Source organism: Oncorhynchus masou, chromosome 11 (genome assembly GCF_036934945.1).
Source record: "Oncorhynchus masou masou isolate Uvic2021 chromosome 11, UVic_Omas_1.1, whole genome shotgun sequence".
In the NCBI taxonomy this organism is placed as follows: domain Eukaryota; kingdom Metazoa; phylum Chordata; class Actinopteri; order Salmoniformes; family Salmonidae; genus Oncorhynchus; species Oncorhynchus masou.
In genome coordinates this window covers 14,936,527-14,963,307 of record NC_088222.1, presented here as the reverse complement: position 1 = coordinate 14,963,307, position 26,781 = coordinate 14,936,527, and the positions used below count along the sequence as shown (strand labels likewise).

General features: G+C 41.3%; 1 protein-coding gene across 1 annotated transcript in view; it reads right to left on the bottom strand.

Moving 5' to 3' along the window:
* Nucleotides 1-1,042: 1,042 nt before the first annotated feature.
* Nucleotides 1,043-26,781, bottom strand: part of LOC135548169 (exosome RNA helicase MTR4-like) — a 60,700-nt gene continuing 34,961 nt past the window's right edge. Inside the window, exons 18-26 of the mRNA XM_064977491.1 lie at nt 26,335-26,463; nt 24,745-24,855; nt 24,362-24,550; nt 11,938-12,101; nt 9,260-9,365; nt 6,930-6,986; nt 5,907-6,069; nt 1,701-1,805; nt 1,043-1,198 (exon numbers count right to left, since the gene is read on the bottom strand). Coding sequence (XP_064833563.1) covers nt 1,146-1,198; nt 1,701-1,805; nt 5,907-6,069; nt 6,930-6,986; nt 9,260-9,365; nt 11,938-12,101; nt 24,362-24,550; nt 24,745-24,855; nt 26,335-26,463 — 1,077 coding nt within the window. The 3' untranslated portion in view covers nt 1,043-1,145. The remainder of the gene's footprint in view (nt 1,199-1,700; nt 1,806-5,906; nt 6,070-6,929; nt 6,987-9,259; nt 9,366-11,937; nt 12,102-24,361; nt 24,551-24,744; nt 24,856-26,334; nt 26,464-26,781) is intronic.

Sequence of the window (26,781 nt, the reverse complement as noted above, 5' to 3'; positions counted from 1 at the left end):
ACCTGACTATCCCAACAAGACTAATATAATATATCTGTACCTGACTATCCCAACAAGACTAATATAATATATCTGTACCCGAATCCCAAAAAGACAAACAAAATATCTTACTTCATCCCAACAAGACTTTATCCATCCCTGACTATCCCAACAAGACTAAAAATATATCACTACATCCCAACAAGACATTTTTTTAATTAAAAAGACTTGTGTTAACTATCCCAAATGTGACTATCCCAACAAGACTAATTATCTGTAAGGAAAAAAGACTATTTCATGCTTATCAACATGAATACAAATAAAAGACTAATATAATATATCTGTATGATATCCCAACAAGACTACACAAACATATCTTATTCTATCCAAAATACAACAAATTACAGATATAGACTATCAGCAAGACTAAATATCTGTACCTCTTGATTTTTGTGATATCCCAATAAGAAAAATAGAAGAAATACATGACTATCCCACAAGACAATGTAATACCTACAGACTAAGACTATAATATATATCAGTCTAATGGGTACCCTCACAACAAACTGGTCTATACAACTCGAGACTAATTATAATTATCTGTACCAAACTATCCCAACAAGTTTGTATCCCAACAAGTAATATATCTGTTTCCAAGTGTCTAATGACCTGACTATCCTAACAAGACTAATATAATATATCTGTACCTGACTATCCCCAAGACTAATATAATATATCTGCCCGACTATCCCAACAAGACTAATATAATATATCTGTACCTCCACACAGACTGCAGAGGAAGTTTTAGGACCAGTATGCCAAAAACTAATCTAAAAAGCCATTTAACAAGATTTATTATAATGCTTCCTGACTATCCCAACAAGACTAATATAATCTGGGTCTGGGAAGCAAGCAACAAAAAGTAGACAAACAAAATACCTTACAAACTTTCTACATTTAGTATATAGTTCAATTCTCTGAGCTTTTTTCAATAAAATTGTGTTAACTATGTTCAAATGTGTTGCACCTTTTGGAAGGAAAAATCTGACGCCAGTTCTTCCATGCTTATCAACATGAATACAAATAAAAAAATAAAAAAACATTGTCTGGATGATATCATGATGAAATTACACAAACACAATCTTATTCTTACAAAATACAACAAATTACAGATATAGACTAGCAGCAAACACAATATCCCTCTTGATTTTTGTGATACCTATAAGGAAAAACAGAAGAAATACATGACTATTTACTTGCCAATGTACACCTACAGACTAAGACTATTATTACAGTCTAATGGGTGCCCTCACAACAAACTGGTCTATACAACTCGAGATTAGTTACTGTTAGGGTCCAAAGTTACGCACAAGTTTGTAGTAATTCAGTTTCCAAGTGTCTAGCTGAAACCTAACACAGAACCTAGTGTACGGTAGACCCGAGGGTTACCTCCAGACTGCAGAGGGCCCGAGGGTTACCTCCACACAGACTGCAGAGGAAGTTTTAGGACCAGTTTGCCAAAAATATCTAAAAAGCCATTTAACAAGATTTGCAGTTGAGAATGCTTCCTCGTCCAGTAGGCTTAATCTGGGTCTGGGAAGCAGGCTACAAGAGGGAAGTAGGCAGAACAAATTTACCCTCTGCAAACTTGATCTACAAGTTTAGGCTATAGTTGAATTCTCTGAGCTGTGTGAGGATTGAGTCAGCATAACAGATCTTACCATCTGCAAACTTGTTCTCCAGCTCGGTGTTGCCGATGGCCTTGGCTGCCTGACACATCTGACGCAGCAGTTCTTCCAGGCGACGCATACAGCGGATGATACTACCTACAGACAGGATCAATATGCAAACAGACAACTCAGCGCAGGGAGACAGAATGATACTCCCTTTAGACCGACAGAACAGGGGGGATTATACTAAAGACTGACAGAACAGGGGGGAGGTTATACCAAAGACCCACAGAAGGGGTGGGGGGGGTTTACCAAAGACCAACAGAACGGGAGGGGGGTTATAAAGACCGACAGAACAGGGGGATTATACCTAAAACCGACAGAACAGGGGGATTTATATCTAAGACCGACAGAACAGGGGGATTATACCTAAGACCGACAGAACAGGGGGATTATACTAAAGACCGACAGAACAGGGGGGATTATACTAAAGACCGACAGAACAGGGGGATTATACTAAAGACCGACAGAACAGGGGGGGATTATACTAAATACCGACAGAACAGGGGGGGATTATACTAAAGGCCGACAGAACAGGGGGGACCGACAGAACGGGAGGGTTATACCAAAGACCGACAGAACAGGGGGGATTATACTAAAGACCGACAGAACGGGAGGATTATACTAAAGACCGACAGAACAGATACTAAAGACCGACAGAGGGGGGGTTATACCTAAGACCGACAGAACAGGGGGGTTATACCTAAGACCGACAGAACAGGGGGTTATACTAAAGACCGACAGAGCGTGGGAGAAGTTATACTAAAGACTGACAGAACAGGGGGGGTTTAAACTAAAGACCGACAGAACGGGAGGGGGGTAATACTAAAGACCGACAGAACAGGGGGGATTATACCTAAGACAGACAGGACAGGGGGAGGTTATACTAAAGACCGACAGAACAGGGTTATACTAAAGACCGACAGAACAGGGGGAGGTTATACTAAAGACCGACAGAACAGGGGGAGGTAAAACTAAAGGCCGACAACAGGGGGAGGTTATACTACAGACCGACAGAACAGGGGGAGGTTATACTAAAGACCGACAGAAAAGGGGGGTTTATACTAAAGACCGAAAGAACAGGGGGGTTTATACTAAAGACCGAAAGAACAGGGGGGTTATACTAAAGACCGACAGAACAGGGGGGGGATTATACTAAAGACCGACAGAACAGGGGGGAGGTTATACTAAAGACCGACAGAACAGGGGGAGATTATACAAAAGACCGACAGAACAGGGGGAGGGTATACCTAAGACCGACAGAACAGGGGGATCATACCTAAGACCGACAGAACAGGGGGAGGTTATATTTAAGACCGACAGAACGGGAGGGGGGGTAATACCAAAGACCGGCAGAACAGGGGGTTTATACTAAAGACCGACAGAACAGGGAGGGGGTTATACTAAAGACCGACAGAACAGGGGGGTTATACTAAAGACCGACAGAACAGGGGGTTTATACTAAAGACACCCAGAACAGGGGGGACAGATTATACTAAAGACCGACAGAACAGGGGGGTTTATACTAAAAAGACCGACAGAACAGGGGGTTTATACTAAAGACTGACAGAACAGGGGGGTTTATACTAAAGACTGACAGAACAGGGGGTTTATACTAAAGACTGACAGAACAGGGGGATTATACCAAAGACCCACAGAAGGGGTGGGGGGGGTTTACCAAAGACAAACAGAAGGGGAGGGGGGTTATAAAGACCGACAGAACAGGGGGATTATACCTAAAACCAACAGAACGGGAGGGGGGATATACCTAAGACCGACAGAACAGGGGGATTATACCTAAAACCGGAACAGGGGATTATACCTAAGACCGACAGAACAGGGGGATTTATACCTAAGACCGACAGAACAGGGGGATTATACTAAAGATCACCAGAAGGGGTGGGAGGGGGGTTATACTAAAGACTGACAGAACAGGGGGATTATACTAAAGACTGACAGAACAGGGGGGGATTATACTAAAGACCGACAGAACAGGGGGGGATTATACTAAACCGACAGAACAGAACATACTAAAAACCGACAGAACAGGGTTATACTAAAGACCAACAGAACGGGGGGATTATACTGAAGACCGGAACGTGGGGGGATTATACTAAAGACCAACAGAACGCGGGGGATTATACTAAAGACCGACAGAACAGGTGGGGTTATACTGAAGACCAACAGAACGTGAGGGGGGTTATACTAAAGACCAACAGAATACTAAAGACCGACAGAACAGGGGTGATTATACCTAAGACCAACAGAACGGGGGGGGTAATACAAAGACCGACAGAACGGGAGGGGGGTTATACTAAAGACCGACAGAACAGGGGGAATATACCTAAGACTGATAGAACGGGGGAGGGGTTATACAACAGAACGACAGTAGGGGGGTTATACTAAAGACCAAGAGAACAGGGGGAGGTTATACTAAAGACTGACAGAAGGGGGTTATACTAAAGACTGACAGAAGGGGGTTATACTAAAGACTGACAGAACAGGGGTTATACTAAAGACTGACAGAAGGGGGGGTTATACTAAAGACTGACAGAACGGGGGGGTTATACTAAAGACTGACAGAACAGGGGGGTTTATACTAAAGACGGACAGAACAGAGGGGATTATACTAAAGACCGACAGAACGGGGGGGTTATTCTAAAGACGGACAGAACGGGGGGGGGTTATACGAAAGACTGACAGAACAGGGGGGTTTATACTAAAGACGGACAGAACAGAGGGGGTTATACTAAAGACCGACAGAACGGGGGGGGGGGGTATATAGGTCAACATTAAGGGGTTATTAACTGAACCACTCCGCGGTACCACGAGTACCAACCGCGCCGCAAACCACACCACAAAGCCGTACCAACCACACCGCAGTACCATGAGCACCAACCAAACCAAGGATCCCCCGATCAGTGACTACACCCTCACTCACCGAGAGAGAAGAAAAATACTCCCTCTTACTCACTTCAACTCCCCATTCCCCCTTAGTAAAATACAACCACAGTTTCCAGTCAAGCTTAGCATGGAAGCCAGAGAATCTCAGAAAGATCTAATAAATGAACATGGATCTCGCTCATGGTAATTAAAAAGGGAGCTACATATTTTACTGCTCATGTCAGGGTGATGTCCGGAGCGTTCTCACATTGACTTTTGGGAGAGAATGAGAGAATTGGGGGGGGGTCGGTTTCAGCCATTTCTCATTTTAAATCCATTACTCTCATGGTGCCTTAAATGGATACTTCGGGATTTTGGCAATAAAGCCCTTGATCTACTTCCCCAGACCCCAACGAACTCATGGATACCATTTTGTCTCTGCGTCCAGTATGAAGGAAGTTAAAGGTAGTTTTGCGAGCCAATGCTAACTAGTGTTAGCGCAATGACTGGAAGTCTATGGTATCTACTAGCATGCTAGACGTTACCAAAGACTTCCAGACATTACACTAATGCTAGTTCGCAACTTCCTTCAAACTGCACATAGAGACATACAAATGGGTATCCCCTTAAAGCTACAATCTGGGACTCGTTTTTCAGCTAAATTTATTTTGGATTACAGATTAGGGATAGGGAAATGCAGGCCTAATCCCGCTCAAATTCATAGACAGTGCCACTCTTGTAAGGACAGTCCATTGCACCCACATGATAGTTCTAAACATTTTGAAGCTATACATTTCAGCCCATTGAAGTTCATCCAGAGAGGGCTTCAAATCTGTCCTCCTTGGAAGAGTCTCTCCCTCTCCAAGCCCCCAACTATGTGCCTCTTTCAGACATAAACGAGTCCTGACAATATATAATGGACCAAAGCCAAGTCAGAATGCAGAGAAAACCATGTGTTTCAACTGAGTTCCTCACCAGGTCATTTGGCTCACCTTCAATGACCTACAAAATGAAAGATGCCAAACCAAATAGTTTTATTAACTGCTAGTTGTAGACATTGGAAACCCCACATGAAAACAGGAAGACAACAATTGAAAGCACTCAGACATCCATTTCATTGACATTGGGGGTAGGCATTAAGCAAGTTACCTTGCACTGACTAAGTTTGATAAGATCACCTGCTAAATTACTAAAATGCATGTATAATTTACCTTCAAAGATGTCTGACGTCCTGCATAAGAACATTTGGAAAGAGCTAACCATTTCGTAGTTCTGTACAGGTATTAGGGCGACAGGTGTTGATGGGGTTGTTACCTTCGAAGACGTCGGTCATCTTGCAGATCTGAGCGAAGGTGGATCCGTTAGCCCAGGTGTAGACCACATCCATCAGGTGAGGCCTGAACTTGTCCAGGTAGGTCTCCTCATCCACCTCCAGTTTAGCCTCTGCAGAAACCTTAGCAATGCGCTTGGCACACTCCTGACAACCACAACAGACAGTTCAAGAAAACAGACATTGGATAATAAACAACATGCTCGAGCTCAGAATTATTTTTGAAGTTGTTTGGGTGCTGAATCCTTGTAAATAGAAAATTAAATGGACAGGAAATGTATCATTAACATAAGCTTTATTTGTAGTTTCCTGTTCATCTCAAGCAGTCATTAAAATGAAGGCAAACACTCAGGCAGGGAAACCCAAATCTTTAATCTTTCACCAAACATCTAGATTGTAGACTGTGGACCTAGCTGGCTTTGCAGAATGTGCCAAGTCTCAGCAGACAGAAACAGCAGTAAGTCAATAGAATAGGTCAACTGGTTGGCTGCCAAGTCTCACATAGATTGCAGTCTAGTTAAACATCAATGCTTTGGTTTAACATGAACTAGGTATAACAAACCACACACCTGAAAAGCAGACTAAACCAGGTCTGAGGGGCGTGTCATAAAGCATCATCACCACGTATCCAGTTTGCTACCATGCCCATTGCGATGCTGTATTTATTTAACCTTTATTTAACCTTTATTTAACTAGGCAAGTCAGTTAAGAACAAATTCTTATTTACAATGACAGCCTAGAAACAGTGGGTTAACTGCCTTGTTCAGGGGCAAAACGACAGATTTTGACCTTGTCAGCTCCGGGATTCGATCGAGCAACCTCTCGGTTACTGGCACCACTTGGCAACCTAAAGTTATTTAATAATATTTATAAAAGCCAGCTGCTAAACTCATTGGCTGTGCCCCAAATACATTACTTTTGACCAGGGACACACATTGATCTTGCTTTGTAACCTAGGCTAACCCCCTGGACAGCTCCTATTCCGCAGCGTCATGTGGAATGTTTACCTGCATCTGTCTCAGTGGTCCAGCCAGCTGCTCTGTCAGCTTGGGCATCTCATTCGCCTGAGGGAAGGAGAACACAAACATGACGTTAGTCTAAAACTTTGGACACACCGCGACCACCTGCTGTGTGTCAAAGAGCAGAGACTGTTTTCACCAATTCAACATGACGAATAGTTGGAAAATCAACAGAAAATGTCAGCCGATGTTGTGGTCCGGGGCATTCGGCAGGATAACTGATCGGTCTCTGCTCCAGTACTCCTAAGTGTCAATAAAACATTACTGCCGTCTGTCGGTTATTGATTTAAGAAACATGCAGAGAGACCCACTTCAGTAATGGGACGAAGACATCAGACTGCAGAGCATCTCGTTTTACTGTGACGGCTGAATGTATCTTCTCTAAAGGATACGGTTGACCTTAACAGATGTCAAACTATGAAAGGTCACAATATTTTGTCCTTAGCTTCAAATTGGTATGTCCTTTGTTAGCCTGACTAATGATAGGACAATGGACGCCAGCGGGGCACCCAGACACTGGACGACAGTGGCATGTGAATGTCACAGAGACTATCTGCTGACAGACAAGAGGGACAAGAGACGGAGACTTGCAGGCAGTAGACATATAGAAGACTATAAAAGACTAAATTGCAATGTAGTCTCGTACTACACCGGCTCTGAAGCTCGTCGGATGCAGGGCTTGCAAACCAATACAGAATACAAAGGGAAGCCCAGCCGAGAGCTGCCCAGTGACACGAGCCTACCAGACGAGCTAAACTACTTCTATGCTTGCTTCGAGGCAAATAACACTGAAACATGCATGAGATGCACCAACTGTTCCGGAAGACTGTGTGATCACGCTCTCCGCAGCCGATGTAAGACCTTTAAACAGGTCAACATTCACAAGGCCGCAGGGCCAGACGGATTACCAGGACGTGTACTGCGAGCATACGCTGACCAACTGTCAAGTGTCTTCACTGACATTTTCAACCTCTCCCTGTCCGAGTCTGTAATACCAAGATGTTTTAAGCAAACCACCATAGTGTCTGTGCCCAAGAACACTAAGGTAACCTGCCTAAATGACCACCGACCCATAGCACTCACGTCTGTAGCCATGAAGAGCTTTGAAAGGCTGGTCATGGCTCAAATCAACACCATTATTCCAGAAACCCTAGACCCACTCCAATTTGCATACCTCCCCAACAGATCCACAGATGATGCAATCTCTATTGCACTCCACATTGCCCTTTCCCACCTGGACAAAAGTAACACCTATGTGAGAATGCTATTCATTGACTACAGCTCAGCGTTAACACCATAGTACCCTCAAAGCTCATCACTAAACTAAGCTAAGGACCCTGGGACTAAACACCTCCCTCTGCAACTGGATCCTGGACTTCCTGACGGGCTGCCCCCAGGTGGTAAGGGTAGGTAACAACACATATGCCACGCTGATCCTCAAAACAGAGGCCCCTCAGGGGTGCGTGCTCAGTTCCCTCCCGTACTCATGACTGCAGGGCCAGGCACGACTCCAACACCATCATCAAGTTTCCCGATGACACAACAGTGGTAGGCCTGATCAATGACAAGACAGCCTATAGGGAGGTGGTCAGATACCTGGCCGTGTGGTGCCAGGACAACAGCCTCTCCCTCAACGTGATCAAGACAAAGGAGATGGACAACAGGAAAGAGAGGACAGAGCGCGCCCCCATTCTCATTGACGGAGCTGTAGTGGAGCAGGTTGAGAGCTTCAAGTTCCTTGGTGTTGTTGGATTCTGGTTGAAACTTTGAACATTGTTATACTCAGAAGTATAGGAGCATTAGATACAAAAGAGACATGAGGGGTGCCATAATGAAGCTTGGGAGGGGCTGAGTGCAGGGAACACGATCGCATCTGGCAGTACTGAGAAACCGGTGAAGGCTCATATCACTTAGCATGCCAGAGACCTACTAAGGTCTACTTTTAACAGATTGACCGACCGCTGCCTGGAGTGAGTGGAATTTGTTATTGGGGAGGTCTGAAATTGAGTTTGAAAACATTTTGTCTCGTCTAACAATTGACACAGGAAACCATTGAGGGGAGAGGAAGCTCCAAGAGGATGTACTGGAGATCGAATCGTAAACTCAAGAGATAAAGTCACTAGGTTACTGCAAGGTTATAGGTTAGTGTGCTTTTGTTGATGTGTGTGTGTGTGTGTGTGTGTGTGTGTGTGTGTGTGTGTAAGTAAGAGGTGGCGTGATGGCATGGGGAAAGGAGGATGTTGTTTATCTGGCCAAAAGTGTTTTATCTGATTGCGTAGGAAATGGTGTGCATCGGAGTGTGTGTGTGTGTGTCTTACATTCTCCTGGAAGACGAAGACACTGAGCAGAGCAGTAACCTGTTCTGCAGTCAGATCGTTGAACAGACCATTGAACACCATCTCAGTCAGCAGCAACTCATCAGCACTGGATCAAACAGAACACAGCTCTAAGATCAGTCACATTGTCAATACATTTGTTTTTGTTTTTTTACAGCATGTTAATATACACCGAACAAAAATATAAATGCAACATGTAAAGTGTTGGTCCCATGTTTCATGAGCTGAAATAAAAGATCCCAGAAAAGTTTCATACGCACTTATTTCTCAATTTTGGGGCACAATTTTGTTCACATCCCTGTTATTGAGCATTTCTCATTGCCAAGTTAATCCATTCACTTGAAGTGTGGCATATCAAGAAGATTATTAAACAGCACGATCAATTCACAGGTGCACCTTGTACTGGGGACAATAAAACACCACTCAAAAATGTGCAGATTTGTCACACAACACAATGCCACAGATGTCTCAAGTTGAGGGAGCCTGCAATTGGCATGCTAACTACAGGAATGTATCAATTCCTCAATTAATCATCCAGAAGGTGAGGTTAGTACAGGTGCATCAAAGCAGGGGCCGAGACAGAAACTGTTTTTCAATCTCAGGGCCATCAGACATCACTAACATTGAGTGGCTGCTGCCAACATACTGACTCAATCTCTAGCCACTTTTATAATTAGATGTAATAAATTATCACTAGTCACTTTAATAAATTATCACTAGTCACTTTAAACAATGCCACTATATTTAAAGCTTACATACTCTACATTACTCATCTCATATGTATATACTGTACTCTATACCATCTACTGCATTTTGCCTATGCCGTTCGTTCATCGCTCATCCATATATTTATATGTACATATTCTTATTCATTCCTTTACACTTGTGTGTGTATAAGGTAGTTGTGAAATTGTTAGATTACTTGTTAAATATTACTGCACGGTAGGAACTAGAAGCACAAGCATTTCTCTACACTCGCATTAACATCTGCTAACCATGTGTATGTGACCAATAAAATTGTATTTGATTTTTAGAAGTACGGGCTACCTGGTCTGCATGCAAATGTAGGCATATAAATGTGCACATTTGGGGATCTGATAGAATTTCTGATTGGTTTAATGCACCACCACTTATGAGCTGTGGAGCTTCTCAGTCTGCCCCTGAACAGGCAGTTAACCCACTGTTCCTAGGCCATCATTGAAAATAAGAATTTGTTCTTAACTGACTTGCCTTGTTAAATAAAGGTTAAAAAGAAATAAATTAAAAAGAAATTTCACCTCGAACAGCAAGCAAACAAAGTGTGCTTTTACATCCATTGAGAATTACAATACTTCCTCAATTCATTTGAATAATCTTTCCAGCTCTATCCCTTTTGATAACCACTCAGCATGAAAAGGCAAAATATTAAAATCCAGTTGAACTGTCATTAAGTAGGCCTACCTGATTACTTCTTATCCCTTGCGCAAATAGCCTACAGCTGTGTCTGTTCTGAGCTCACAGGAGGTGGAAACTGAGGGCCCAGAATATTTTACACAATGTTCCAAGGAGCTTCAGGCCAGACCCAAGTTAATAGTTGATACAATGTTTCAAGCTGTTGCAAACAGGGCATGCATAGCCAATGTGATTTAAAGGATTTTAAAAGAGTGTATTTTAATTTGTATTAATTTTTAGCCTCTTTCTCCCAATTTTAATTACGATCTTGTCCCATTGCTGCAACTCCCCAACGGGCTCGGGAGAGGCGAAGGTTGCGTCATGCGTAGAAAATTTGCAGACTCCTTGTGTAGCCTAATACTGGCAACTTCAGGAGCGTAATCTGCGAAAGCCAGTAGGAGCGGGAGAATGGTCGGGACAGGTGAAGGTTTTTTCTTCTGGTTATCTTGATCTCTGGCTCCCTCTTGAGTAATTTGTGTCTTAATTAATCAAACAGTGCGCTTAAAGCATCAGACAAGCTCAAGCTCACTTTATAGTTGTTTTTAGCAAAACAAATAGGGTGTTACATACACGTTTTACAAATAAACGTTTTCATTTTGACCAATCGATTGGTCGACAGAGCAGACGACTTTCGGGCAACTAAGATTTTCTTCCGCTTCTTTTTTCGGGGACAGCCCTAATGCCCAGTAATGTGAAATCTAAAGATCAGGGCCTAATTAATTAATTTAAATTGACTGATTTACTTGAATGAACTCAGTAAAATATTTGAAATGGTTGCATTTATATTTTTGTTCAATGTATATTTACATTTACATTTAAGTCATTTAGCAGACGCTCTATTCGCAGCAGCTCATCAGCACTGGATCATACACAGCAATAACACAGGTATCAGATCTGTCACAGTATTGTTACAGAGAGATTCAATAGCAAGGTAATATACACACGGTTCTAGGATCAATCATAGTATTATTACAGAGAGGGGTTTAATACAGCCTTAAACAGAATTATAACATAACCTTGCTTTTAAACAGGTTGCATGATAAGATTGGGCTCGGTACATCTGCTATTGTCTGGTTTTAGATTAGAACTACCTAAGATCGACATGTATCCATGTGGATGGGATTAAATCTGACTGGTGTAGGTTTTATTCTATGTCCTGTGCGTTTCATCATTACCAAAATGCAAACTTTGGGGTAAAGTGTTACTGCTGCAGATGTTATTTTCCTTACCTGCTAATCTCACAGGCCACTCTGCCCTTCATCTCGATGACATCAGATGAAGTAGCGAACCCCAGACGTCTCAGGACACGCTTCCTGCACTTCAGCTCGTCCATCTGCAGGACGGTCCGAGCCTTTTTCAGCTCCCGTTTGGCCCCTTTAATGTCCCCTGCAATCTGACAGACAGAGACACGGGATAACATAACTGCTTAAAACATTACCCTCTATTAAGGATAAAGAAAATAGTCTCTGTGAATCAAAAAGGGGCTTAGGCATTGCAAGGGGAGTTGCAATGGGAGCAGCAGAATTTTTAAAACATTTTAAAGACCCTAATTTTTGTGTGTACAATTTCAGCATTTTTACACCAATTTCCTGCAATTCTCCATGGAGTCAAGACGCATTTTATCAGCTTTAAACTTAATTTCCTACAATTCTACACATTTTGCCATGGAGCGGAGAGAAAATGTTGCCGTTTTAAAGCAAATTTCTCAGGATTCTACATATTCTGCCACGAGGTGAGAGAAACTGTTGCCGTTTTCAAGATAATTCCCTGCATTTTGCCACGGCTAATGCTGTTTTCTGCTCAAACTTAAAAGCAACACTGTTAAATTCATATTTTCAATTACCCTGACGGTCTAGCTTTGATTTTGGTGATTGTTAGCGCAAAGATTATATCATTATAAAAAAATAACACACGTTCAAAAGTTTGGTGTCACTTAAAATGTCCTTGTTTTTGAAAGAAAAGCTAATATTTTGTCCATTAAAATCACATCAAATTGATCAGAAATACAGTGTAGAAATACAGTGTTGTTAATGTAAATGACTATTGTAGCTAAAAACTGAAGATTTTTAAGGCTAATTGATCATTAGAAAACCTTTTTGCAATTATGTTAGCACAGTTGAAAACTGTTGTTCTGATTAAATAAGCAATAAAACTGGCCTTCAGAAGAGTTGAGTATCTCTTGACTATATTTCCTATTCATCATTTTGCAACTCATTTCAAGTATGTTTTCATGGAAAACATGGACATTTCTAAGGGTAACACCATTTTCTTTCCTCCATACTTTATATCTGGTTTTAGTTTTACATTCTAAAATATATTTTAAATTTGTATATATAAAAAAACAAATAGATTAGACTTAGGCATCAAAATATATGCTTAGGTGGCCCACCCAAGTGCGTCTATGGCAGAAGAATCCCTGCTCTCAGTGCAAACAATCCTTTAAATGTACGATTTTAAATCATATAAATCAAATGTTTTAATTGTAATGTAAATAGTCCAGTGGCCATTTGATTAATTGTTCAGCAGTCTTATGGCTTGGGGGTAGGAGCAAGATATAGGTAACAGTCCGTTTGTAGGATAGTCTCGTACAGAGCTAATCCAGTTTATTCTCCAGCGATTGTACGTTGGCCAATAGATCGGACAGTAGAGGTGGGTTACCCACTTGCCACCAAAGTCTCACAAGACACCCCCCATCTCCCCCTCTATCAGTCTTTTCTTCACGTGAAAGACGGGGATTTGGGCCTGGTTTCGGAGAAACAGTATTCTTTCGAGTCGGACTCATTAAAGAGAAAATCTTCATCCAGTTTGAGGTGAGTAATCACTATTCTGATATCCAGAAGCTCTTTCGGCGTATTTTTATTATTTATTTTTTTACTTCATATAACTAGGCAAGTCAGTTAAGAACAAATTCTTACTTACAATGACGGCCAAACCCGGACGACGCTGGGCCAAATGTGCACCGCCCTATGGGACTCCCAATCACGGTTGGATGTGATGCAGGCTGGATTCGAACCAGGTACTGCAGTGACGCCTATTGCACTGAGATGCTGTGCTGCGCCACTCGGGAGCCCAGAGTGGAGACGGTAGCAGCAACATTATGTACAAAATAAGTTACAAACAATGCGAAAAAAGACCTTAAGGAGCATGTAATAAAGCACAGTTGGTTAGGAGCCCGTAAAACAGTAGCACAAAGCTGCCTTGCATGACTGAAGCTGCAAACTGAGGAATGAAATCCAATCAGATCTCAGCCCAGTTGGAACTGACACAGCTGAGACCAAGTGTTGGTTAACAGTCTCAGTCTGTCTGACAGGCCAGTTTGTTCCTCTCCGTCACACGCCTTGTGTAACTGTCCCTGCTTAAGACCATTATCCAATGACAGGCTCACCCAACACCACTAGAACATGCTGCGGGGAGAGTTTGACAACATGGGAGACAACAGCGGTGCTAGGCTACCTCCAGGTCCTGTGTTAGGCTACCTTCAGCCCTAGGCAATCCACTAAGTTAGAGGATATTTATTTTACACATTAACTGATATTGTAAAGCTGATTAGCAGATACTTAGGCATAACCCTACGAACTTATACTGTACTATTTCTTGAAATCAAGCCTAAGTCAATTACAACAAATGCACTAGAAAATAATTTAACCAGCTTTGTGTTTCTAGTGAAAGTGTCTGCCTGCCGGTCTGTATGCATGTGTGTCCTGCTGTGGCAGGATTTGGACAAGATGTTATGCAGGCCGATACTTTGTGCAGTGGCATAGAACCAGAAGCCAAGCAGAGGGTTGGAGATTTTATTTTTTATGAGCGTGTTTATTTTAATTTTGATTTTATTTCACCAGGTAGGCCAGTTGAGAACAAGTTCTCATTTACAACTGCGAACTGGCCCAGATAAAGCAAAGTATTGCGACAAAAACAACAGAGTTACACATGGGATAAACAAACGTATAGTCAATAACACAATAGAAGAATCTATGTACAGGTTATATTCTGCCTGTTTGGACATGGCCACAGTGTCTTCCGACCCCTCCCGTCTCAGCCTCCAGTATTTATGCTGCAGTTGTTTACGTGTCGGGGTACTAGGTCCGTCTGTTGTATCTGGAGAATTTCTCCCGTCTTATCCGGTGTCCTGTGCAAATTGAATTATGCCCTCTAAATTCTCTCTCTCTCGGAGGACCTGAGCCCTAGGACCATGCCACAGAACTAACTGGCCTGATGACTCCTTGCTGTCTGTCCCCAGTCCACCTGGCCCTGCTGATGCTCCAGTTGCAACTGTTCTTCCTTCGGCTATGGAACCCTGACCTGTTCACCGGACATGCTACCTGTCCCAGACCTGCTGTTTGCAACTCTCTCAGAGACCGCAGGAGCGGTAGAGATACTCTAATGATCGGCCATGAGAGGCCAACTGACAATTACTCCTGAGGTTCTGACCTGTTGCACCATCGACAACCATTGTGATTATTATTATTTGACCCTGCTGGTCATCTATGAACATTTGATCATCTTGCCCATGTACTGTTATAATCTCCACCTGGCACAGCCAGAAGAGGACTGGCCACCCCCATAGCCTGGTTCCCTCTAGGTTTCTTCCTAGGTTCTGGCCTTTCTAGGGAGTTTTTCCTAGCCACCGTGCTTCTACACCGGCATTGCTTGCTGTTTACTGCTCTGACAGTTGATGCTTAAAGTTAGTGAGGGAGATATGAGTCTCCAGCTTCAGTGATTTTTTGCAAAAGCAGAGAACTGGAAGGAAAGGCGGCCAAAGGAGGTGGTGGATTTGCAGATGACCAGTGAAATATACCTGCTGGAACGCGTGCTACGGGTGGGTGTTGCTATGGTGACCAGTGAGCTGAGATATGGCCGGGCTATACCTAGCAAAGACTTATAGATGACCTGGAGCCAGTGGGTTTGGCGAAGAATATTACATTTAACATTTAAGTCATTTAGCAGACGCTCTTATCCAGAGCGACTTACAAATTGGTGAATTCACCTTCTGACATCCAGTGGAACAGCCACTTTACAACAGTGCATCTAAATCATTTAAGGGGGGTGAGAAGGATTACTTATCCTATCCTAGGTATTCCTTGAAGAGGTGGGGTTTCAGGTGTCTCCGGAAGGTGGTGATTGACTAATAATATATCTGTACCCGACTATCCCAACAAGACTAATATAATATATCTGTACCTGACTATCCCAACAAGACTAATAATATATCTGTACCCGACTATCCCAACAAGACTAATATAATATATCTGTACCTGACTATCCCAACAAGACTAATATAATGCATCTGTACCTGACTATCCCAACAAGACTAATATAATATATCTGTACCTGACTATCCCAACAAGACTAATATAATATATCTGTACCTGACTATCCCAACAAGACTAGTATAATATATCTGTACCCGACTATCCCAACAAGGCTAATATAATATATCTGTACCCGACTATCCCAACAAGGCTAATATAATATATCTGTACCCGACTATCCCAACAAGACTAATATAATATATCTGTACCCGACTATCCCAACAAGACTAATATAATATATCTGTACCCGACTATCCCAACAAGACTAATATAATATATCTGTACCCGACTATCCCAACAAGACTAATATAATATATCTGTACCTGACTATCCCAAAAAGACTAATATAATATATCTGTACCTGACTATCTCAACAAGACTAATATAATATATCTGTACCTGACTATCCCAACAAGACTAATATAATATATCTGTACCTGACTATCCCAACAAGACTAATATAATATATCTGTACCTGACTATCCCAACAAGACTAATATAATATATCTGTACCTGACTATCCCAACAAGACTAATATAATATATCTGTACCTGACTATCCCAACAAGACTAATATAATATATCTGTACCTGACTATCCCAACAAGACTAATATAATATATCTGTACCTGACTATCCCAACAAGACTAATAATATATCTGTACCTGACTATCCCAACAAGACTAATAATATATCTGTACCTGACTATCCCAACAAGACTAATATAATATATATGTACCTGACTATCCCAACAAGACTAATATAATATATCTGTACCTGACTATCCCAACAAGACTAATAATATATCTGTACCCGACTATCCCAACAAGACTAATATAATATATCTGTACCTGACTATCCCAACAAGACTAATAATATATCTGTACCTGACTATCCCAACAAGACTAGTATAATATATCTGTACCCGACTATCCCAACAAGGCTAATATAATATATCTGTACCCGACTATCCCAACAAGACTAATATAATATATCTGTACCCGACTATCCCAACAAGACTAATATAATATATCTGTACCCGACTATCCCAACAAGACTAATATAATATATCTGTACCCGACTATCCCAACAAGACTAATATAATATATCTGTACCTGACTATCCCAACAAGACTAATATAATATATCTGTACCTGACTATCCCAAAAAGACTAATATAATATATCTGTACCTGACTATCCCAACAAGACTAATATAATATATCTGTACCTGACTATCCCAAAAAGACTAATATATCTGTACCTGACTATCCCAACAAGACTAATATAATATATCTGTACCTGACTATCCCAACAAGACTAATATAATATATCTGTACCCGACTATCCCAACAAGACTAATATAATATATCTGTACCCGACTATCCCAACAAGACTAATATAATGCATCTGTACCCGACTATCCCAACAAGACTAATATAATATATCTGTACCCGACTATCCCAACAAGACTAATATAATATATCTGTACCCGACTATCCCAACAAGACTAATAATATATCTGTACCCGACTATCCCAACAAGACTAATATAATATATCTGTACCTGACTATCCCAACAAGACTAATATAATGCATCTGTACCCGACTATCCCAACAAGACTAATATAATATATCTGTACCTGACTATCCCAACAAGACTAATATAATATATCTGTACCCGACTATCCCAACAAGACTAGTATAATATATCTGTACCCGACTATCCCAACAAGACTAATATAATATATCTGTACCCGACTATCCCAACAAGACTAATATAATATATCTGTACCCGACTATCCCAACAAGACTAATATAATATATCTGTACCCGACTATCCCAACAAGACTAATATAATATATCTGTACCTGACTATCCCAACAAGACTAATATAATATATCTGTACCTGACTATCCCAACAAGACTAATATAATAGATCTGTACCTGACTATCCCAACAAGACTAGTAAAATATATCTGTACCTGACTATCCCAACAAGACTAATATAATACATCTGTACCTGACTATCCCAAAAAGACTAATATAATATATCTGTACCTGACTATCCCAACAAGACTAATATAATATATCTGTACCTGACTATCCCAACAAGACTAATATAATGCATCTGTACCCGACTATCCCAACAAGACTAGTAAAATATATCTGTACCTGACTATCCCAACAAGACTAATATAATATATCTGTACCTGACTATCCCAACAAGACTAATATAATATATCTGTACCCGACTATCCCAACAAGACTAATATAATATATCTGTACCTGACTATCCCAACAAGACTAGTATAATATATCTGTACCTGACTATCCCAACAAGACTAATATAATATATCTGTACCTGACTATCCCAACAAGACTAATATAATATATCTGTACCTGACTATCCCAACAAGACTAATATAATATATCTGTACCTGACTATCCCAACAAGACTAATATAATATATCTGTACCCGACTATCCCAAAAAGACTAATATAATATATCTGTACCTGACTATCCCAACAAGACTAGTATAATATATCTGTACCCGACTATCCCAACAAGACTAATATAATATATCTGTACCTGACTATCCCAACAAGACTAATATAATATATCTGTACCCGACTATCCCAACAAGACTAGTATAATATATCTGTACCTGACTATCCCAACAAGACTAATATAATATATCAGTACCCGACTATCCCAACAAGACTAATATAATATATCTGTACCTGACTATCCCAACAAGACTAGTATAATATATCTGTACCTGACTATCCCAACAAGACTAATATAATATATCTGTACCCGACTATCCCAACAAGACTAATATAATATATCTGTACCTGACTATCCCAACAAGACTAATATAATATATCTGTACCTGACTATCCCAACAAGACTAGTATAATATATCTGTACCCGACTATCCCAACAAGACTAGTATAATATATCTGTACCTGACTATCCCAACAAGACTAATATAATATATCTGTACCTGACTATCCCAACAAGACTAGTATAATATATCTGTACCTGACTATCCCAACAAGACTAGTATAATATATCTGTACCCGACTATCCCAACAAGACTAATATAATATATCTGTACCTGACTATCCCAACAAGACTAATATAATGCATCTGTACCTGACTATCCCAACAAGACTAATATAATATATCTGTACCTGACTATCCCAACAAGACTAATATAATATATCTGTACCCGACTATCCCAACAAGACTAATATAATATATCTGTACCTGACTATCCCAACAAGACTAATATAATACATCTGTACCTGACTATCCCAACAAGACTAATATAATATATCTGTACCTGACTATCCCAACAAGACTAATATAATATATCTGTACCTGACTATCCCAACAAGACTAATATAATATATCTGTACCTGACTATCCCAACAAGACTAATATAATATATCTGTACCTGACTATCCCAACAAGACTAATATAATATATCTGTACCCGAAGCAACAAAATAGACAAACAAAATACCTTACTTTTTTTTATCCATCCGTATGTAAAAAAAATCACTACAGACATTTTTTTTAATTAAAATTGTGTTAACTATGTACAAATGTGTTGCACTTTTTGGAAGGAAAAAAAGCCATTTCATGCTTATCAACATGAATACAAATAAAAAAATAAAAAAACATTGTCTGGATGATATCATGATGAAATTACACAAACACAATCTTATTCTTACAAAATACAACAAATTACAGATATAGACTAGCAGCAAACACAATATCCCTCTTGATTTTTGTGATACCTATAAATATGTAGTGAGGGCCAGCCAACGAGAACGTACAGGTCGCAGTGGAGGGAAGTATAAGGGGATTTGGTGACAAAACGGATGGCACTGTGATAGACATCCAATTTGCTGAGTAGAGTGTTGGATGCTATTTTGTAAATGACATAAGTCAATGATCGGTAGAATAGTCCGTTTTACGAGGGTATGATTGAGGGAAGGAGGCTTTGTTGCGAAATAGGAGGCCGATTCTAGATTTATTTTTGGATTAGACGCTTAATGTGAGTCCGGAAGGAGAGTTTACAGTCTCACCAAACACCAAGGTATTTGTCGTTGTCCACATATTCTAAGTCAGAACCGTCCAGAGTAGTGATGATTGTCGGGCGGGCGGGTGCAAGCAGCAATCGGTTGAAGAGCATGCATTTAGTTTTACTAGCATTTAAAACCAGTTGGAGACCACAGAAGGAATATTGAAGCTCGTTTTGAGGTTTGTTAACAGTGTCCAAAGAAGGGCCAGATGTATACAGAATGGTGTCGTCTGCGTAGAGGTGGATCAGAGAATCACAATCAGCAAGCTCTACATCATTGATGTATACAGAGAGAGAGAGTCGGCCCGAGAATTGAACCCTGTGGCACCCCAATAGAGACTGCAAGAGGTCCGGACAACAGGCCCTCCGATTTGACACACTGAACTCTGAGAAGTAGTTGGTGAACCAGGCAAGGCAGTCATTTGAGAAACCAAGGCTATTGAGACTGCCAATAAGAATGCAGTGATTGACAGAGTCGAAAGCCTTGGCCAGGTTGATGAAGACAGCTGCACTGTACTGTCTTTTATGGATGGCAGTTATGATATCGTTTAGGACATTGAGCATGGCTGAAGTGCACCCATGACCAGCTCAGAAACCAGATTGCATAGTGGAGAATGTACGGTGGGAATCGAAATGGTCGGTGATCGGTTTGTTAACTTGGCTTTCGAATATTTTAGAGAAGGCAGGACAGGATAGATATAGGTCTGTAGCAGTTTGGGTCTAGAGTGTCTCCCCCTTTGAAGAGGGGGATGACCGCGGCAGCTTTCCAATTCCAGGTATTGTAGCCCAAGAATTAGCTGGTAGACCTCTTCGGCTAGCCGGGAGATGGGCCTTGCTCGAGGCTAGCTCAAGGCTAACTGGTGCTTGCTTCGGGACAGAGGCGTTAGGTTGATATCGGTTGATAGGTTGATATGCTCTGGGTTGATATCGCGCTGTGCTGACTGGCATGTATTGACCGAGCTGAAGCTAGCTGGTGTCCGAGTTAACGGTGAAGACCGCTAGCAGTGGCTAACTGACTACTAGCTAGTAGCTAGTTAGCTGGCTAGCTTCTGATGGGGGTTCCGGTTCTAAGGTATAAAAACAGCAGATCCGTACCACATTGGGTGAGGCGGGTTGTAGGAAAGTGAGATTAGTATACGAAAAAAAAACAAGGAAAAGGACTATTTACACGGGACAAGACAAAACACACGTCCGACTGATACGCCATCTTGGATTATTATGGGTGTAATTCTCAAGTCATGTCAAATCAAACAGTGTGTTTGTAATCTGGTTTATAGGGCTTTGTCCCTCCCCATGCACAGATATGTAATATATCTCACACACATCGATTGTGCAGAGGTCAAAGGTCATGACCAAGGCCAGTTGTAGGAGCAGGGCCCGTTTCACACTACAGAGCTAACTTTAACCAAGCCGAGCTGTACTGTACTGGCCTGGCTACACATTCACCATATGTGCTGGAATTGAACTGGGAAAAAGGACAGTGCGGAATGGAAAATATAATACCCAAGCCAGCAAAGTCAGACTACAGCTGGGACTTAACACTAATGCTTTCACAGGCACCTGGCCGCAAAATTATACTCATTTTTCTCCTTATTTCTTTGAAATCTCCTCCTCTGCATTTCAAAGCTAGCCAATTAGAAAGACAAAGATTTGGTACACAACCTTCACCACAGTGTTCTCCACTCAATATAATATATGTTTATAGATGTTGTTTATTTGGTGTATAGCGAAAAAAAGTTCAAAATAATAAGTAAACTTGAGTTTACTGACTTCAAGGAGGCCACATTCAAGTCCTCCATCCCCCACATAGTCTGACTGCTGCTCTGTGGCTCACCATCTAGAGGTGTGAATACCCAGCCAGCCTACAAGTAGATATTGTAAGTGCTTTACTGCTGAAAGGGACTTGGGACCAGCAGCACAATCTTGTGTAGAGGGTGTGTTGTAAGTCCAGTCATTGTAAATAATGTGTCATTTTTTAAACTTTGTGTTTGTGGTGTGCACACTTATGACATTTGATCAGTGTTGGCTGCTGACTTGGCCCTTATCTTAAATATGTGTGTGGAGACATTGGATCAGCATTCTTGTTGGGTCTCCTGTTAGTACATTTTCATAATGTATGACATTCCTGGGAGTGCGTAAACTTGTATTTTTTATTAGAGTAGCATTTTTGTATGTTCTTGAAAATGTACCAATTTACCAATTCAGACACTTTGGTACATTTGGACAAATAGTGACAGACACCTGGGTGACTTCATTCTAAATGTTATGTGGATTGTTCATTCTTCAAGTATTCAGTTTGAAACTTTGCGCAAACGCTGTTGCCCTCTTGTGGACACCATCTAAATTACATCCAACTTCAAGGCTAGATGTTTGACCTTTCTCTTGCATTTCAGAGACGGTACAACAAATATAGGTTGTTTTTTTATTTGTATTTTCTTCTACCAGATCTATTGTGTTATATTCTCCTACATTAATTTCACATTTCCACAAACTTCAAAGTGTTTCCTTTCAAATGGTACCAGGAATATGCATATCCTTGCTTCAGGGATTGAGCTACAGGCAGTTAAGTTTGGGTACGCCATTTAAGGCAAAATTAGAAAAGAACCCACGGCTGATCCCTAACAAGTTCATTTCTTCAGGATTGGTTTCCTATCAACGGGACCATTGTAAATCATGTCGCACAATGTCATGCATGCCGGTTTTAGCGGAACATTTTTTTGTGGTACATATCAGCTGAAAGCTTAAATTCTTGCTAATCTAACTGCATTGTCCTATTTACAGTAACTATGACTGTGAAAAATGCCATGCTATTGTTTGGAGGAGAGCACAAAACAAAACTTTTTTAACCAGACTTCATTGTTCGGCATTTAGTATATCCAATAGGACACCAATTTTAGTAAGGGATGACACGGGCGGTGTTCACTTGTTTGACGAAGTTACAGTCAATCGAGCACCAATCGTGTTCAAACCAGGCTTTATGAGAGTATGTGGAAACCCAGTATCCGTCGCACAATCATCCAGTAAACCTTGCGCCAGGAAGCTAGTTCCTCTTGGACATTCATGCAAGAATATGGCGAAGCGCGTTACTTGCTGACCAGACCGGACACGTTGATTGCGTCACAAAATAAATGTAGAAATCCATGTTATTCAATTATTGCACACACACTGCTCGCGTGCGCCAATGAGTGTCTGCGACCCCAAGGGCTAAAATAGAAGTCGTTCCTATTTCTGACGCAGATCGCGCTGAAAGTAATCTCCTCATTGGTTTATAGAAGCAGGTGCCATCTCCTCATTGGTTATACCCACGTGGGTGATTGAAAGACGAACTTTGTTGCCGGTTGTCGGGGTAATACAATGAAAGTTTAGATGCGATCACCATATAAGTTCAAAGATGAAAAGGCCTGGAAGGAGGAGAGATGACGAGAAACGATTCGGTTGGCCGTTTTATGTGTGGATTAAATGTCAGAGTTGAGGTCCTGTTTCAGGTAAAATAACAAAATAGCAACAGCAAGCTAGCTAAATAGGACAAATTAATGTTAGCTAGCAAGTGCAAGCTAGCTAAATTGCCATACATGTTTAATGCTTTTTGACCTGTCCCCAAATTAATGTCATTGGTTCAGAGTTTGTTTTGATATTTGAACCTGCATGTTTAATGCGTTTGGTGTGTCCCCAAATTAATAAATTTATGCACAATAGCGCACGCGCGCAGCCGGTTTGGGTTCCGTGTTAAGCAAATGTTGAACTTACTTTATGGCTACTAATATTGGAAAAGCTAAATCAAAGTCCAAGTATACAGATTTTGGACGATAGTCTTGCAGAATAATGTCATCGACAACAGCTAAATGAGAGGATGCTAACGTTAGACTGGTAAGTGAAATACAAGTCTTTATATTCTCTTATATTGCATCACATCTGGCCATAATTGGTAGTCCCATAGGGAGGCGCACAATTGGCCCAACGTCGTCCGGGTTTGGCGTCATTGTAAATAAGAATTTGTACTGACTTGCCTAGTTAAATAAAGGTCAATTAAAAAGATGAACAGTCGTTTGGTGCTGAATGTTCTGCCAAAATGTGAGTAAGTGAATGAGAGCCAGATCCAATATTATTTTCCTCTGATACTCATCCTGTGCTTGTTTATGTCAGTACATTACTGACAGAGCGTTGTATGGTCCCCTGCCACACACACCGCAGTGTGGTCCTACAGGACATGAACCAACCATCCAAAACAACACCACCCCACCCATGCTCACCAAGGCTTTCTTCTCGCAGAGGGAGTAGACAGCCTCCAGGCTGGGGTCAGAGTGCATGGGGTGGGAGTACATCCTGTGTTCGAAAGCCTCCACCTTCTGGATGATCTTCTTCAGGCCTGGGTCCTTGATGCCCATGTCATCAATGGGGTCCAGCAGGGGAACTCCGTCTGGGAAGCGCTTCTGCACCTCCTGTGTGGTGAAGAAGGGACCAGAGAATGAAGCATAAGAACAGCTTTAATGAACGTAAAATACAATAAAACTATATATAACCATCTCCAATGTCCCAGCCTGTTTTCATGGAATAAAACTGATTTCTGAGTAGCTTGAGCAATAGTGTTAATGGTTGAGAAAGGCATTGATGAACACAAGGCTGTGTCTCTCACCTGTATGGATTTCAGCATGCTCTGTCTGTTGTCATAAGGCCGGAGGTCTTTGGGGATGTAGAGACGGACTGAACTGATAGAGGTCAAGAGGCGGAGCATCACAGGAACCACCTGATCACAAAGACAAATAGTATATTATTTTATGTATACAGTTAAATCTCTAAATATATTAGTATCTATTTAGTATCCAACATGGTGGCCATCATCGACTGCAGCAGGAGATCCTGAACACTTAACGGGGGTTTTAAACACAAATACAGCACTAAAATGCAATCCTGACTGCTGCTATGTCTACAAGTCTGTGGGATCTTTATCTTAGCACACCTGATTTAACCTTTCCAGTTTAAATCAAACTTGTTCCCCTAGCCTGTACTTCTAGTTAATGCAGCATAAGGCATTTAGCAGAAGCCAGCCCAGAGAGCAGGACCAGGAAGTGTTTTAGCTGGAGTTTATTGGCTCCTCAGAGATAATATGAGCCAAGAGGCAGCCAGGCAGCTGAAGTACTCTTGATGTAGACACAGAGCTCAGGGGTTTAGGACTGGTTGACAGAACTAAATAACACAAGACACTGGGACTCTAAAGGGACTAGCGTACAATTGAGGGAAAATGTGCCGCAACAGCAGATGCAGTTTTAATGCATGGAATTCGGTAGATCTGGGTTCAAATACCACTTGAGATCATTCAAATACTTTGAGTGTATCCTTTAACCTGCCTGGAGGGCCAGGTGGTGGGCAGGGTTTGTACTTTAGGGGCTGTTCTATTGGTCCATTAAGCCAAGCAAACTTAAGTTAAATGTGCAGCAGCAACAGCTAATGAAATCAGGTAATCCGGTTTATATTACATGGAGGGTTACCAAACCAAATGTTTTGAATGAGGAGCATCTTTTCCAACCACACAAGCATGGTATGTTTCAATCTGAGAATGAAGGAACGTCTTAAATGGCTCTAAATTAGATACCATTTTAGAAAATGTATCTTAAAATCAAGAGGATATTTTTTATTTTACCTTTATTTAACTAGGCAAGCCACTTAAGAACAAATTCTTATTTTCAATGGCGGCCTAGGAACAGTGGGTTAACTGCCTGTTCAGGGGCAGAACGACAGATTTGTACCTTGTCAGCTCGGGGATTTGAACTTGCAACCTTCCGGTTACTAGTCCAACGCCCTAACCACTAGGCTACTCTGCCGGCCCAATGCAGTATAGCCAAACATGATTCCATTTAATTGTGTGGATGTTGCTTTAAGTTGAAGAGAAGCTCTCTAGGACACAGCCCAGCAGCAGTTTGACCACTAACGCCTTGGCCAGGTTTGACTTCCTTCAGTCTCAAGGACAGTTAGTAACCGCTCCCATAATGATTGTGTGTGGACTACATTCTAGAATGTATTCATTTTGGATTCCATCCTACTGCTGACCACCAAACTAGGAGTATATAGTGTCCAGTCGTCACAGCAATGCATACACATGGACTATTTCTCAATTGGCACCTATTGGGTCTCTGACCCCGTGTGAGGCCATACAGGGTCAAATGTAGTGCACTAGAATAGGGAGCTACTTCTGACAGAGCCATGGCGTTTTCCATCATATGCACACCTGCATTTCACCCTTCTCCCCAGTGGCAGCAGGTTTAGCAGCCTCTGTAGCTGCATTCTTCACACTCTCCTGACTACAGTGGACCAGCACCTCCACCACGTACAGAGGGTCTGCACCACCTGTACTGGCCTGGAGAAGAAAAACATACATACTCAACATGGGCACGACACTAAGCTGAAGGACAACACGTACATTACACAAAGGCCAAAACATAAGCGATAAACTATATCTACTTTGAAGTTACTTTAAATACTAAATGTTATGTTTTCAAAGATACTTTCTGATAACATTCAACAAACTCAGCAAAAAAAGAAAAGTCCCCTTTTCAGGACCCTGTCTTTCAAAGATAATTAGTCAAAATCCAAATAACTTCACAGATCTTCATTGTAAAGGGTTTAAACACTGTTTCCCATGCGTGTTCAATGAACCATACACAATTAATGAACA